Source organism: Etheostoma spectabile, chromosome 2 (assembly GCF_008692095.1).
Source record: "Etheostoma spectabile isolate EspeVRDwgs_2016 chromosome 2, UIUC_Espe_1.0, whole genome shotgun sequence".
Classification (NCBI taxonomy): Eukaryota; Metazoa; Chordata; class Actinopteri; order Perciformes; family Percidae; genus Etheostoma; species Etheostoma spectabile.
The window spans coordinates 8,213,446-8,230,265 of NC_045734.1; the positions used below are offsets into that span (position 1 = coordinate 8,213,446).

The 16,820-nt window shown below is 42.0% G+C and overlaps 2 protein-coding genes across 2 annotated transcripts in view; one reads left to right on the forward strand and one right to left on the reverse strand.

The window, feature by feature from the left end:
* Positions 1–16,820, forward strand: part of marchf1 (membrane-associated ring finger (C3HC4) 1) — a 49,847-nt gene that overhangs the window by 10,905 nt on the left and 22,122 nt on the right. The window lies entirely within an intron of this gene.
* Positions 2,512–12,710, reverse strand: LOC116695452 (small integral membrane protein 31; the record flags this gene model as incomplete). The annotated part of the gene is made up of 3 exons (XM_032525717.1): positions 12,481–12,710; positions 10,535–10,654; positions 2,512–2,564 (listed from the first exon to the last, which is right to left on the reverse strand). Coding segments are annotated over exons 2-3 (165 nt in total), but the record flags the coding sequence as incomplete, so codon positions are not given.

Here is a 16,820-nt window from a genome sequence, read left to right on the forward strand (position 1 = left end):
TCTGTTCCTGCGGCTGTTTCAGTCCAGAAGGCCCACCGCCAGAGGGCTCAGACCTAACAGGATTCTCTCTGTCAGGGACCATAAGTAGCTTCTTTCGGTCCCTGAGGAAGAATGTCTCGTGTCAAAGTGGTTTGTGTGTCCAGGGTGCGATGGTCTCTCAGTCTGAGAGCAAAGTGACAAAGGTGCTTCTCCCCCACCTCCTTTTACAGCCTTTAAAAGGGAGGGAGGTATTGTGGAGGGGTGATCTCTCCCACAGCCACCCATCCTCAATCCCGCGTACCAGACACGTTCTTTGGCCATTGAGTTTCACAGAACCTAACAACCACACTTCAGCACTTTGAACCTATTGACCCAACATGTAGAGTGTAAGTACAAATGACAGGACCCTTCCTACCATCAATCTGCCCACTTAGACACACATATCCATAAAGTTGAGTATGCAAAGATGTGTGGGGCTACTATGGCTGTATGTGACTTCGGAAGAACTATCGAAAGAATCAAGCAATTTTGAGTAATGGCTTATAACATCAGAGCAAAGATTAAGGAAGCTGGAGTGTAAAAAAGTAGCAGGGATTCATCAAGACCGAGAATTGAGGCCCCCTTCAGTCCGATCCCATAAACAACGCACAGGAGGAGGAAACCACCAAAATATGGGGCCTGTTGGGTGGACGGTGGGGTGGTGGAGCGGTGAAGCCAGCATTTCGGGGCCGGGGTCCTGATTTTGGGGGCTAGTGATCCACTTGGATAACGATTCCCAAAGAAGGTCCGTCCCAGGGATGCCGTTTACTGGGGTTTCTCTGTCGGTCGCATGAGTTGCGGGGAGGACCGGTGTTTGTAGGTGGTCCGTAAATTGATATAAAAAAAGTATTGTTCAGATTTTTTATAAACAATCGGAGCAAGCGTAGGTTTGGCTTGTGTGACAGGTTTTTGTAACTTCTGTTTGTAAGGAAATTTGTCTGCTAACAGACCTTTATCTCTCGTGCTTTCCATAATAGTTGCTGACTTCAAAAACGTTACAATTTGGTTAGGATCTTTTCATTAGCGCCGTTTGTCAAATTTCAAAAATGGCGTTTGGTACGGACCAATATTTGTCTGTAGCACTTGGTATCAAAACCTAGTCCGTACCTAATAGTGACATTGAATGCGTGATCAGATTTGTTAACCATCTTTAATCTTTAATTGATATTCATTCACGAGTGATGAAAGATGCGGGTTCGGATAGCGGATAAACCGTGACGGTAAGGTAAAATTTTCTTTTAGTATTGGGTATGATGAGTTTGAGTATTAGAAAAAGAAGGCAAGTTCAGTAAAGTTTATGAAAAGATCTTGTGTTATAAAACATTGCAACATGTTGAGAATATGGCCCCTTCATGCTGAATTAAAAAACAATTTTATGTGGGAGACTTGTGTTACATTCTTAATATATTTCTGATATTGTAACTGCACTAAAAATATACCAAAATATTCAAACATACCCAGCCTAGTTATCATGGAGGGTTGTCAGTTGGGTGGATACCAGGGATTTTCCTGCAGCAGGTAAAACCAGGGCACTTGGATTAGCCGCCCCCCCCCCCCCCCCCCCCCCCCGAGTGACCTCTTGCACAAAGGAGGGGAAGTAATTAGCGTGTCTGCTTCACAGCCGTCTCTGTGGACTGACCTCTCCATTCAGCACCCAGATAATGAAATTTAAAACATTAAGATGAAATGTCAGCCATTACATGGAATGAGGATTAGAGAAGCAGCCGGACATAATGACCTGGGGCTCAAACACAGTCACCCCCGAGTACTGTGAACAAGCATAGGCCCGACAGCTCTCAAAATAAAGACGGAAAGAGGCCAAAAAAGAGTCTCTCGTGTGTGGGTTTTGTGTCGTTGTGTGTGCCGTCTGTGTCCATTGTCATAATGTCTTGGAAATGTCTGCCTTATTGTCTTACGGTGTTTGCAAAATGTGGTGAAATGGCAGGAAATTCCTCATGGGTTTGGGTAAAACGCACACAAGCACAAACGGTACACACACATTCATCCTGCTGCAAAACACTATAGCCAAGGTATGTAGTTTGTTCTGGGCCCAGCTGCACTTTGCATATCAGCTACCATTGTCCTTTAAAAAACTTTATTTTCCCCTATTGAATATGCAAAATTCTTTCAATTGTCATTCAGGCCACCTGGTACTCCACTGATTCCAACCCCCCCCCCCGCTGGCAAATTTAGTTTCTCTTAGATCTTTCTCTCTGCCCCTTCAAACAAAAAACACATCAATGGTACCAATTCCTCCAACCAGATTTTCTGCTGTGGACCGAGTAGAGCTTTAGAGCGTGTTCTTGAATATTTGCTATGCTGCGGGATTATACGTATTTACAGGGATACCCAAACTGCTCAAAACCCCCTATGAGAGAGAGAGAGAGAGAAGGAAAAGAGAGAGAGCGAGACCACACACACACACACAACACACAGCACACAACACACATCTCTCTCTCTATCTCTCTTTCCCTCTCTCTCTCCTCTCTCCTCTCTCTCGCTCTTCTCTCTCTCCTCTCTCTCTCGCTCTCTCTCTCTCTCTCTATCTATCTCACACAGAGGGCACCTCCTGTTAAGATTCATACCTTGCAGGGGGGGGGCGGGGGGGCTGCACGGCAATGTTAAAGGGTTGTCTGTGGTGTGTGATAAGAGTGTTGGGTACTGAAAACCGCAGCTAGTCACTAAAATCGTATCCACCAAGGTTTACCTTTCAAATGAGTTAAAATAATGCCGGCATAATTTTAACAAGTCCAAAGGCAAATCTTTAGAAGGCGTGTTTGTCCCATCTAAAGATATTCAGTTAAAAAATGTAAAAGTATAGAAAAGCCGCAGAAATCCTCACATGGAAGACGCTTGAAACCGCATGATGTTTCTGTGTCTCAGATTCATAATAGAGTTACACCTCTTTGGTGCAGTTAAAGATCTAGATTTCATTCATTAGTTTGAATGTTGATATTTCTCAACATCCTTATTTTGAGTTTAAGTTTTCCTGGTTCTTGGAAACTAGAATTAACAAATAACCCATGTAATAGATTAGTCCGTCATGTGATCATTGCTACTTTCTCTGTTGTATATTGATAAATTGATATAGATTTGTGTTTTGAACTGTTACTAAGACACAATTTAAAGACAAATCTTGGCTCTAGGAAACTTGTAGAGACATTTCTATTTTTGATGTTGAACCGCTTCATAGAATGATTTAATCAAGACTAAATCTGCAAAAATAATAGGCAATTTGAATTAATCATTCATTGCAATCCCATCACTATCAAATCTAAGTTCTGTTGCCATCCAAAATCTTACAGGATTACCCAGTCCCGTGCTCTTGATGCAGGTCCATTACAAAGAGTCTATCCCTCAAGATCGTTTTACCCCCTGTAATATGTGTGAAAATAGATTTTTAATTGGTGTGCACAGGCTCTCACCATTAGTGGAGAAGAATGAATCGTCAGTAATAGATATTACATGGTGTAAGGAGTTATCTGTGGCATGTATGGGAACAATTAAAATGGAAATTTTCATTATCACACAGTTAAATGTCAGCTTAACTGGGAATAGTGTGCATTATCCCAGTTTCTTTTGACCGTTATGGTCATTGTTTGAGTGTGTAACTAAGGAATTGAGTTGGACAGAGTTAGATGCAGAGAGCTGCTGTTTGTCTACAGGTAGTATAGTAGTCATGCTCTACCTAGTAGCTGCTGATTCTTTACGACTTACAGAGGAAGCTTTTTGCCCTCTTCCTAATTTTACACTTCTTCTCCTCTGTCATCAGCTCTTGCCAGATGACACAGATAAATAACTCCTCCCTGATTAAAACAGTGCCTAGCACATTAAATGACTGTTTCTTTCATTGAGTCAGTTAGTGCATTGTACACAAGGTCGTCTAAAAATGGACAAATTACACATACAGATTGGGTATTCAATTAAAGTCAAAATAACACGATCAAGGTCCAGTCAGCGGTTGCCTCTCACAAACAAGATTAGTGCTGCTTGGCAGAATCTTTTAAACTCTTTCTTAAGGGGATGGACACATGCTTCTGAAAAGATAGTCCTCATTTGTGGATTGATTGATGGGGTGTGAGGGGTGGAATAGTTGAATTTAAATTTCAGGGTCAGAAATAAGTTGATATTTTTTGTATATTTTTACTTTGAAATAATATACTGTAATTGTGGCTGTGTATGCCAAAGACAATATAGGGTAGTTAATCCCTTAAATGTCACTGGTGTATTCTTGTATTCCTCCTGGCCCAGCAGTCACTGCTTAAAAAGGTAATATTGCAATTTTACATATTTTTTGCAGCAATTTGGGGAGGTAAATTGAGTGGTCGGGTATTAAATTCACTAGATGAACGACCAACTAATTTTCTGAGAAAATTACAAAGACGATTAAAGTAACAAATTCAATTCATATTAAAAATTTATGTATAGTATCAATTTTCATAACAAGAGTTATCTCAAAGACAATTTACCAGATATAGGAGTAGGTCTAGACACACTCCAGATTTACAAGGACCCAACAGTTCTAGTAGTTCCCCCAGAGGCAAGCGAAACAGGTGCGACAGTGGCGGGGGAAAAACTTTTCCTTTTAGGCACGAAGAAGAAACTCGACAGAACCAGGATCTTGGTAGGCGGCGTCTGACGGGACGGTTGGGGTTAGTGGAAAATGACAAAAAAAAGAAAAATAGTAGTTTTTGTAGCAGTTCTGTGTAGTAGGTAGTTCTGGCCCATAGAGGGCACTGTTGCGGCATTACAAGAGCACAGCGGGATGTAGGCTGGGAACGCAGACAGACAGAAGAGCGGTGGCAGATGAACATGGCACAGCAGAACGTGTACGGGACCATGGCGACAGCTGTACCATATTTGGAGCATCCCGGATCCGAGGGACACGTTGCCTGGGGGAAAAAGAACATAAGGGACTCCGGGGAATGACTCCCCAGAGCTAGGTTAGTACACGCATTTCTGGGACATGGATGCACGTAAATGAAAGATAGGAAGATAGGGAGGAGAGGGTCCGTGTTGTCAAAGGAAGTCCCAAGCTGTCTAAACTATTACAGCAAAACAAGAGCATGACAGGTTAACGAGAGAGCATGGTAAGGCTTAAACTCTCCCCAACGGATCGGGCCTGTATGACCAGGTCTCACTTTACGTTTATATAGGCCTTGATTCTATGATAGATAATCAGACAAAACTAATGACGAGAAGCAGGGGGCGGGTAGGCGAACCGCTGCGACTCCTCATCCCGAACAATATTCAATTTTAGTCAATAACAATAAGCTTTACACAAGAGGAAGTCTTAAGCCTACTCTTAAATATGGAGATGGTGTCTGCCTCCCAACCCCAACTTGGAACCTGGTTCCACAGGAGAGGGAGGCCTGATAAATGAACGATCTGGCTCCCGTTCTGACTTTTAGGACTCAAGGAATAACAAGTAACCCGCATTCTGGAGCGTAGTGCTGCTTGTAGGGTGGTAAGGTACATGGAGCTCTTGAATAAGATGGGTGCCTGACCATGAAGGCTTTGTAGTGAGAAGACACACGCCACTTCTCAGCCACCACATTCGCCCTATTCTAGATTGTTACAGGAGCCACTGCAGAGAAGCTAAAACAGGAGGAAACCGAGCTCTTTCCTGGTTCCGTCAGAAACACGTGCTGCAGAAGTTATGGACTTTTCGAACAGCTGATAAACAAAGGAAAATTCACGTATCCAGTCTAGAAGTAACAAATGCATGGACTATTTTTTCTGGCATCATTTTAGACAGCGAGATTCATGATCTTGCAATATTAGGTGAAAACAAAGGCAGCAATCGGAATTTGCTTTTGGGGGAAATTTAAAGGACATGTCCTGAGCAAAGATAACTCCAAGATTCCTACACAGTGGTGTGGGGCCAGGGTTGATGCCCTCAGGTAAACCTATCTCTTTTGATAGTGCGGTCACGGAAGGTGTACGTAGGACCCGAGCATAACTTCAGTTTTATCTGGTTTCACATTAGAAAAATGAAGTCATCCGTGTTGTAAAATCCGAAGGACATTTGAGTTAGCTAACTGATTAGTTCTCCGGCTTGACCCTCGATGATATAATTGGAGTATCATCTGCATAACAAAAGGTTTAGGGAGTGCTTCCTGATATATATCCTAAAGGAAGCATTATATAAAGTGAACAGGATTGGACCGAGCAACAGGAGACGTGTGGGACTCCCTGACAACTTTGGCGTGAACAGCAGGATTCAGCGGTAACAGAAAAAACTAGAGGATTCATCGTTAACATGAACAAACTAAGATCGATCTGATAAATAAGACTTAAACCAGCAATATTGACATTAGAACTGCAACTATTAGTTGATCGACAATCAATTGTTATTTGTCAAGCAAAAATTTCAACGTTTGCTGGTTTCAGATTATCAAATGCAAAGAATTTCTGCCTTTTGCTGCATCGTGGGATAGTAAACATAATACCTTTGCTTTTTAGATTGCTTGTCGGACAAAACAAGTCATTTGAATGGGTCAACTTTTGGCTCAGGGAAATTGTGATGTACAATTTTTCAATATGTTCTTATATTTCTCAACTCTAAATCCGGCATTAATTGAAAAAATGATTTTTGCAGCCTGAATTGATATGTTGTAAAATTCATGTATTGTGATCATACATGAGAACATGTGAACATTTTATCCATATTACCCACACCAGACAAATCAAAGACTGCAAAAAATAATAGGTGGAGTTTATTTTTATATTGCCCACGTCATTTTCATACACACCAGACCCCATGGACCATGTATGGAAGCATGTGTTTTTAACTGTTTTTCTTTTTATTTGTCACCTGTTTTAGGGGAATGCTTTTGATTTTGTCTTGAAAAATTGTGTTTGTTGCTCAGTGACCTAGTAGTGATGTTACTTTTTGTGAGTAGAACATCATAACCAACTAAACAAATTGTGAGAGCCCAAGTTGTATTGACTAGTGTAATCAAGCAGAGTTTAGGTGATAGAATAAGTAGCAAAGATGTGATGTGCCGTGTTTAAAAAATTTATGGGGTGTAGTCCAGTGGGTTGTGTACAAGTGGTGTGGGATCTGATGGTCAGTTTGTTGCCACGTTGGGAGTGAAGTAGGTCTGTTGTCAGCCATAAAGGTCGCCGTGTTAATGAGGACCGCAGCCAGCCAGGGCTTAATACCTTAAGACCCTTATCAGATTGCCCAATACAGACCCAATAGATACATATACACATGAACAGCAGTGAACACCCCAATACACACACAATAGTATGAACCACGGAAACATCACACAAAGAAGCTGGGCGTTTTCTTTTCTTTTTCTGCAATAGTGAAGAAAAAGATAGGATCTCACGATGGTTGATTAACCTTGTCTTATTCTGGAGACGCTCCTCCCCTCCGGGTTGGCAACTAGACAGCTGACTGTGGAGGAGTGACGGAGGGGTCAAGGGGCAACTCAACAGGGAGCAGCCTCTAACCCCTCAGGATGTTGCCCTAATAGGGCTTCAGGGGCCAAAAGTCACTTGGTTTGTTAAAACCTAACCCAGACATGACGCCTTCTCTGGACACAAACCCAGTGGCCATACTGGTTGGATTTTTAAATGCGGTCTGGGTCTTTGTGGTTTTCCGGCCATACACATCAGTAGATATAAAGTACATAGAGAAAAGCATCCAGTTGCTTCCTAAATTGTGCTTTTTCTAGTTTTTTTCTAGTTTACTTCAACCTGCCTGATTTGTTTTAAGTGGCATTTAACGAAGCTTTGATGATATATATAATGAAAACTGCAGATGGGGCTAAAGAGCAGGCAATTTCTATAGAATGCAAAGCACAGAGAGGACCAATACTAGGTGGCTGTTCTGTGCTAAGCAGAGACGGCAAAAGTACTCACTTCCAGTAACTTGTGTTAAAAAATACTTTAGTAAAAGTAGAAATACTGATTTAACTTATTTTCCTAAGTAAAAATAACAAAGTACAGGATTGGAAATTTACTTAAAGTATAAAAGTAAAAGTAGCCCTGCGAATGACAACCATTTTTTATACAAAGCTATCAGGACCACACACGTTACTAGAGTGACGTTGACAAACTTCAATGGACGTGGAAAAAAGGCTCTATAAATGCCATTGCCTACATTGTAAATGGATTTCTGCCAATAGGCCTAAAAGATCCCATATATGATTATTGTGACAGAGACTTGGACTTCAGGTTAATAAGATTCTGACTGAGTACCAATATATAAATTCAACTGTGATTTTGTGAGAATTTACAGATCTTGTTTCTCTTTTTTAATCGTCCCCATAACATTTAATGGAATCTACATGTATGTGTGTGTGTGTGTGCTCAAATATGGCTTTTGGAAAAAAAATAAAGAATTAAATATTAATTACTAAACAGACATTAATTAAGAAGTTCCCCATACTTTTAGCACATTCACCAGGAGTCATTCTTGACGCCTACTATCTCAAACATCTCTCTCAGATAAGGCCGAGGATGATTGGGAATGTCTTGCTGCTTGTCTGCCAAATCTCTGGGATCTCTGTTTTCTTCATTTTCAATCATGTCGCCGTTCATACTACTATGTGCTAACGTTAGCGCCCTCAAGCTTCAACGATTTGCCGCAAATGAATGCAGAATGCCACCGAATCTGTTGAGTTGTATTGTAGTGGTGCGTCAAGTGCAACGTACAGTATAGTCCCATCCGATTAGAGTTAATATGGTATTTATGATGCGAGCAATAATAACGGTAACTCCAGTGAATTTATTTGAAACTTGTTAGTGAGGACTAACTTCGCCCTAGGTGTATCTGTTAAAACAGGGACGGAGACAACTTCTCTCTTTTGATGCTTTATTACAATCAAGCAACATGCCACCTAGCTAACAGGTGAAGAACAAAAACAATAATATCACTAGCTAACTTACGTAAAATGTGCATGAACTGTTGGCCAATACAACAACAGGCTTAAATAAACTGACAATGTAAGTTATACAACTTACAGTTCTCAAAGATGCACACACACAATCTCACTTGATTATCCTCCAGACAGCTATCACTTTTCTCTCACTTTTTTCTCTGTGTTGTGCACGCGCCCGCTCGCGGTGTGAAACGTGTGTCTGCGCTATTTTCCAACATGACGACCTCTTGTACAAAACTAAAGTAACGAGCCAGTTTTGTAAAACGTAAGGAGTAGAAAGTACCAATATTTGTATTAAAATGTAAGGAGTAAAAGGTTGCAACAAATAAAAATAGTAAAATAAAAATATCAGAAAAATCTGTACAGTTCCCATCTCTGCTGCTAAGGCAGTAGGATTTGTACGTATCTCAGAGGAAGCATTGCCTAAACATAGCAGTATAATTCTGGGAAATAACTTTCCAAAACCATGTGCTCTGCTTTGTTTGTAAGGAAGAATTGACACCAAATCAGGTGTTGCAGAGACGCCAGTCTTGCCATTCATTTGAATTTGGGTAGGGTGTTTATTTGGGGGACCGCATGTAATGCTTGGGGAAAACATGCAGCAGACCTGCTAGCCCTGAAAGTTGTAACAGAATCATATGTTGGAAAAACACAACCAGATGTTATGCTGCAGTGACCACAGTTCAGAAAAAAACCACAATGGAGTGTAACGTGTTTCACATGAGGTCACTAAACCCACCTTAATGATAGGCCTAGCATCCCGCATCATATAAATCAGATCAATCAGACAGGCAGTGGTGGCCTAAAACTAAAAAAATGCTTCTCAATGGCCAGATCAAACTGGTTGTACTGGGCATCTTCCAGGTATGAATGTGCAACTGTGCAAATTTGACAGGTTGTCAATGCAAATGAGAAGTTGTCCACAAACGGTTTACGTGGTTAAATAAATGAACAGACAATTACTCGTAAGACCAGGCGTACTAGCGGCATGGCTAAATCCTAGTTCCATGGGGAACACAATGGACACACAAATGGGCCATTTAAGTGATGCTCCCACACCATTGCACAACCCTGTGCTAAACGCTGCAATGCCTGATTTTGTGACTGCAGCCTCAAGCTGCAACTTAACAGTCAAAAGGGAGAAAAACTCATACCAATGCAGCTAGAGTTTTAATCTTAGCTTGTAATCACTGCTGATTAGAAAGTGCATCGTTTCTAAGGAGGTTTTTTTCCACATTTGTATAAGATGTTACTGACTGGCTCAAACTAAGACTGCATCATTCAAGAGAGTAATATATTTGCCTTATTATAGTGAAAACACAACACTGTGCCATAATGACATTATTTAATGCAAAAATATAAAAAATGTTTTAGTTCATTTGTGAGAACTTTACATTTAAACCCTGCAGTACACCAGATTCGGCTTGAAGTCTTGGACTTTTACTTTATGGTTTCTGTCCGGCTTGCTTAGTGATCACTCTCTGCTTTCTGTGATTTGGTCGTGAGCCTTCCGCTTTATAGACACCTTTTTCTGAAAGAGAAAAGATGTACATTATGCAGCATTAAAAAAAGCGTAAAAACGTTTGTCTGTGTGTATCTGACAGCAGAGGAGTGTGTACCTGGATGTGTTGCTTCTGGTTGGATGCAGACTGAAGCCAAGCTGAAGAGCGAGAAGACGATGAAGGCAATGATGATGAAGGTCAGCTCAAAGCCAGAGAACGGCAGTTCCATCTACACAACTTTTTAACGCAAAGCACGTCATTACATTATGTAATATCTTCATTACGCATGACACAGAAACTGACAAATTATCTTCTGTGATTTTACTGTTATTCTTTGCAGACAAATGCCAGCAAGAGATACAGTAGGTAGTAGGTCCAACTACTACTACTTTTAAGAGGCGAGAAGGGAAGGAGAGGAGGAATTATAGCGCACGCTCAGTCAGGTGAGCTCCCCAGGTGCCCCTGTAGGTCCAACAATTTTTTTATATTTAAAAGTAGCAGTTTACATTGTGTCATATGATCCTTTACTCTGCATATTTATATATACATATACAGTTGACATTAGTCTCTTTATTCCATATTGCAAATATGTCCACATAAGGTTTCCAATGTGCATACATTCCTATTCATCTTAATATGTTCATGAGTTATATTGTGGTTGATCACAGCCCCCTATTGAGGTATTTACATCATAATCCTGGCATAATCATAATCAGGCTGAATATCATATCATTTGAATATTCATATCATCCATTCACTATTATCGAGATGATGGCAGCACCTCAGAGGTTTGGATAGCCTAGAAATCTAGACTCACCCTAGCAGCAGCAAATGTAATTTGCAGCTAGAGTCAACAACATCTTGACGGGGTTCTGGCTTGTCAGGCTAAGGTTTGGAGCCAGGCTAATATAAATGTACGATGTGGAAAAATTAGGACTGAATTGATTAAGTAATTAATTGTGAGACTACAGATCTTAAAATATCCATTATCCACATACTAAAATTAATTTATTTGTCAGCACAAAAGCCACGTTTTTGCATTACTTACATAAAAAAAAAGTATTTTCAAAGCAATACTGTTTACACAAAGCTTGAAGTGCAGTAGCATGCCACATCCAGCAGAGGGCCTTACACCCTTGTTATTGTAACTTTTGATTTAGTCAACTGTTGGTTTACAATGACTCATGCTCTAAAGTGTACCTACAGTGTTTTTTGTTGTGCTGGGTTGTATCAGTCTACTGTATTAAAACTCAAAGTTAGTTTCTGTTCAGTTAAGAAATGCGCTATAGAATCATAATATTAGTGACCAGTTCAATTGGAAGGCATGAATCAGTGTTGAAATCAAAGAAATGAAGTTCAGGGAAAGTTTACTTAAGTGATAATTTTTCATTTTTATAACTTTTAACTACATTTTACTGTAAACTATAAAGTTATCAGAGTATGGGCACCTGGTTACCTCACCTGGTAGAGCAGACGCTCTGTCTAGAGGATTACTCCTTGACGTAGCGGCTGCAGGTTCGACTCCACCCTCTGGCCCTTTGCTGCATGTCATTCCTCCTCTCTCTCCCGTTTCATGTCTTAAGCTGTTCTATACAAATAAAGGCCAAAAATGCCCCAAAAATAATCTTGAAAATTAAGTTATCACATAATGCACATATATGCACAAATATTGTCATGAACACATCCAATGAAAGAACTGCAGTAAAAAGTCAGGATGCTTCAGTGAATTTGTAAAGAGCCATTAATGAATACATTAGCAGGTATCATTACGTTGCACCATGTGGTTTTATATCATCATCACTGAGGGGCTGAATGGCCTGCGATTCACACATTTTTCTTGCTGCTGTAGATCTGCTCATTCACACACCCTTTGATCCCTGACAAGACGTCTCATTCAGGCACAACTTGAGATCTCACTCTAATCCTTCCGTCCTTTTGTTTCTGACCTGGATTTTCTGTAGACCTCAGTCAGAGATGACCTTTGTTTGGGGCATATTTCCTGTTTAGTAAATCCAACAGTGAGATTAAACAAGAAAAGGTAGGTACAGGTTTCTGAGACTTACCTGTAGGAAGTATCACGGCAGCTTTTTTTAGATCTAAAGATCAAAATACGAGCACTTCTGTTTGTCTTCACATACACAAACTCTCAAAGAGGAAAAAGCAGGCGACAGATACTATCTTTGAACAGTTTGTTGAAGCAGGTGTTTGTTTATTGACTTTTTCTTTTAAAGTGTAACATCTAGGCCACTCCTTTGTGCCTCATCCTGAATCGAGTAACACTAGATCCTATAATAATGTACACACACATGTTAGACTTTGTTCTGGTAACTGATAACACACTCTTACACACACACACTCACACAAGTCTTTGGCTGACACGTCCTTATAAGGCACTGAACAGGCAGAACAAGACCGCTGTTGCCCTCTGAAGTTTAACATTGTCAATCATGAACCTTGTCTGGAGTCAGACGATCCCCTCCTCACTTTGTGGCTTTATGTTTGTCTCTGGTGGATAGAAAATGGATAGAATTTAGGGTGGGAACTTAAAACAAGGATAAGTTTGGGGCGTAGCGGGCACAGGTTTGACTCCGACCTGTGTGCGTCCGACGCCATAGTTTTTCTAACGTTACTAGTTGTTGCATGTGGAAAAAAAGAATGTTAATCTTGCGATAAAAAAAAATTGACGCCTTTAAAATGGGTTTGCGTTAACAACATTAATGTGCTGGTTTGGGCTTGCGAGTCGGCCAAAGAGTAGTAACGTTAACCTTTGAGTGGATGGCGAGTGCAAGATGCCGAAATAGATGCCAATAAGACTCTGAGTGGAAAGTTTACTTTTAAAAGTTGCCAAATGGTTCCATTGACCAAAGTGATCAGTGTGTTTTGTCGTTGCTGCAATATGCCTCCTCGGCTGGCAGTGGCATCAGCTGGATGGCAAATCTAACACACAATAAGGCAATAACACTGCTACTCTGAACTTGTCAGCGATCACGTCTCCTCCAGTTCACTTCAGGCTGCAGTCAACATTAGCCTATACATATGGACTATCATTTTTTTGTGAGAGTCTTTGTATTGTTTTGGGCACATTAACATGACTGAATAGCTAGCTTGTCTTTTTGTTAAACATACTGTTTTACTATATTTACTGATTGCCAACCATACACAATGTTATTTATTTTGAATCTTGCTAGCATAGCGTTGGCTTTCTGGCTTGTAGCTGTCTGAGCTGAACTGTTCTATGAGCTGAGCAGACCATATAAATATTTCCCGTTGGTAAGGGTGGCAAGTCGTATCTAAGGTCCGTCCTATTTACTGGAGCAGTGAAAGTTTGCATGGCATAAATACTTTATGGGATGGAAATGATTGTTTCAGGTATAAGTCAAACCCCCAGGGAAACGGATGTATTGTTTAGAAAACTTTAGATCTTGATTGTAAAACTCATTAAAATATAAAATAATGGTTTAAAAAATATTATTTCTGTGAACCATGGTATAATCAGCTCAATGCCCTTTGAGGAGTTTATTGTCTGGTATTAATAAGCTTTGGCGGAGGCAACTGTCCAACGCGCATGCCTAGGGGTCATCCCTTAATACATGACAATGGACACCTCATTGGGTTTGGAACTCTGTTAAACTGCCGGACTGTGTTTAAGCCATAGAAACTTGGTTTTAAGTCCCAGTAAACCATTCTGACAGACCTGCCTAACCAATCATGACATCTGAATGGGAAAAGTTTTGGGACGCTTACCTGGTCTGTTTGAACAGGCTGAGGCTGCGACGGCTACGAGTAGCAGGAGCAGGTAGAGCAGGTTGTAAACCCTCATGGCTGGGCAGCAGTTAGCTTCTGAAGAGGTTTGTTACTGATACTTTTCCAAAAGTCTGGAGAATCCTCCCGGCTCTGAGCTGGACTAATGATGCTCAACCACAAACAAACAAAAAAACACAGCTATTCTGAAATTCCAGACCACAGCTTGGATGGTTCCCCGCTTCCCCCTCCAGGGATGGCGGTTTTCCATAAGCACATTGGTACAGACTGAAAGTCCTTTTTCATGTCTTGTCCAAACTTCTCCCACACCCGCTGCTTTGCCTATTTCACGGCAGAGGCTGCAGCCCTTCAGCACCCTGCAGCTGCCTCCGGAGTCCTATGGGATAATATATCCCGGAAAAACTCCTTCAGTCGGACGGCTTCCCGGACTACCGGTGTCCACCACAGTGTTCATGGGTTACCGCCCCTTGAGGCCCCTTAGACCACAGCTCCCCGCCGCAGCTTCAGCTTTGTCCACCTGGGTTCAATGCCCCCAGTCTCCACAGGGATGCATGAAATGCTCCAACAGTGGTGTGAGTTGAAAGTCTGTTGGACAGGGCCTCCTCCAGACGTTCCCAGTTTACCCGCACTGACCCAACTTACCACCGATGGTGACCGGTTTATAACTCCGCCCCTCTCTTCACCCGAGTGTCCAAAACAAGCGGCCACAGTTCAGATAATATGATTATAACATTGATCATTGACCTTAGGCCTAGTTGCTCTGGTACCAAGTACACTTATGATTATCCCTATGTTTGAACACGGTTTTTGTTTTAGACAATCCATGACTAGTACAGAAGTCCAACACAAACCACCACTCGGGTTTAGATAAGGGAGGCTGTTCCTCCCAAACACTCCTCTTCAGGTATCTCCATCATTGCCCTAATGCACGTTGAAGTCCCCCAGCAGAAGTGGAGCCTCATGCAGGATTCCGTTAAAGGTCTCCAAGTAGGCTGAATACTCCAAGCTTTTGTTTGGTGCATATTTACAAACAATCAGAGTTCCACCCCCCCCCCCCCCCCCCCCCCCCCCCCCCCTGCTGTAAGGAACTCAACAACGCATCTGAAGATTTGCCTTTGGACTTGTGAAAATTATGATGGGCATTATTTCAATCAGTTGATAGGTAAACACTTGGTGGAAACAATTTTGATCAGTACTGAGGTTCAGTACCCACACTAATTATCACACACCACAGAACAACCCTTTAACAGTGCGTGCAGCCCTGCCAAGGTACTGATCAGTTTACAGGAGGTTGCCCTCTGTGTGACTGTATTCAACGTGACCAGACCACACTGAGATGTGGTCGGGAAGTATTGCACCCCCCCCCCAACTCTCTGACAGACAGAGGCGGAGTTAATAAGCCATGTCTCTGGAGGGCTTGTGTGTGTGTGTTGTCACTCTCTCTCTCTCTCTCTCTCTCTCTCTCTCGTAGGGGAGTGTTTGAGCAGGTTGGTAATCCCTGTAAAGACACTAATCCCCGGGGAGACCAAATATACAACACGTTGTACTCGTCACACAGAAACTGGTGGAGAGAGATGGTGTGTGTTGTGTGGTGTTGTGTGTGTGTGTGTGTGTGTGTGTGGTGTGTATGTGTGTGTGTATATATATGTGTATATATATATATATAATATAATATATATATATGTGTATGTAATAAATAACAATTTCTGTCATTTCAAAGCAATAAAGGAAACATTTAAAAAAGATATTATGACAATGAACATACAGACACAACACACTAAAAAACCCACAAACTGAGAGACTCTTTTTGGCCTCTTTGTCTGTTTTTGAGGAGAGAGCTGACGATCCTATGCGTCTGACTGTTTTGTGTCCCAGTTCCTAGTTTCCTGCTGCTTCCTAATCCTCATTCACATGTTGGCTGACATTTCGTCTTAAGTGTTTAATTCATCCGGGAACCATCACTTTATCATGGTGGTAGGTTGTGTGTCCCTATGAACCTGAGGCTGTGTTGTCTGGAGCCTGGTGCTTCTGGTAGGGTCTCCCATGGCAAACTGGTCTCAGGTGAGGGCCAGAGAAAGACTGCTTAAAAGTCCTATGATTCAACGAGGAAGAGTAGGTTACCTCCCGGAGAAGCCCGGACCCCGTCTGAGCCAGGCCCATGATGGGCTAGTTTGCGCGGCGTAGACCATGGGTCTCAAACTCGCGGCCCGGGGGCCAATTGCGGCCCGCGGATGATATTTGTGGCCCCCTACTTGACATCAAAGTAAGTGTTAGTGCGGCCCGCGCGTTCTGAACTTTTTATCATTGCGCTTGTCACTTATGGGCTACCGTAGTAGTCCCCCTGACAGTGGCGAACGGTTGTCAAGCTAGCTAAGTACTCTTGCGGCAAATGCCTGAGTTTGACAATGTGATGTTGTTGTTGGGAAATTCACTACCATATCAATCTAGGGCGTTATAGCACCGGCAGTTCCGCGCCCTGTTTGGAGAAATACTATTTTGGATAACTTGATGCGCCCGACAAACCAGACTCTACTTCCAGCGGCCCCCAAGAAAGTTGAGTTTGAGACCCCTGGCGTAGACCAAGGGTTGGCTCACCAGGCCTACAGTTGTGGGGGGTGGGGGGGGGGGGGGGGGGGGGGGG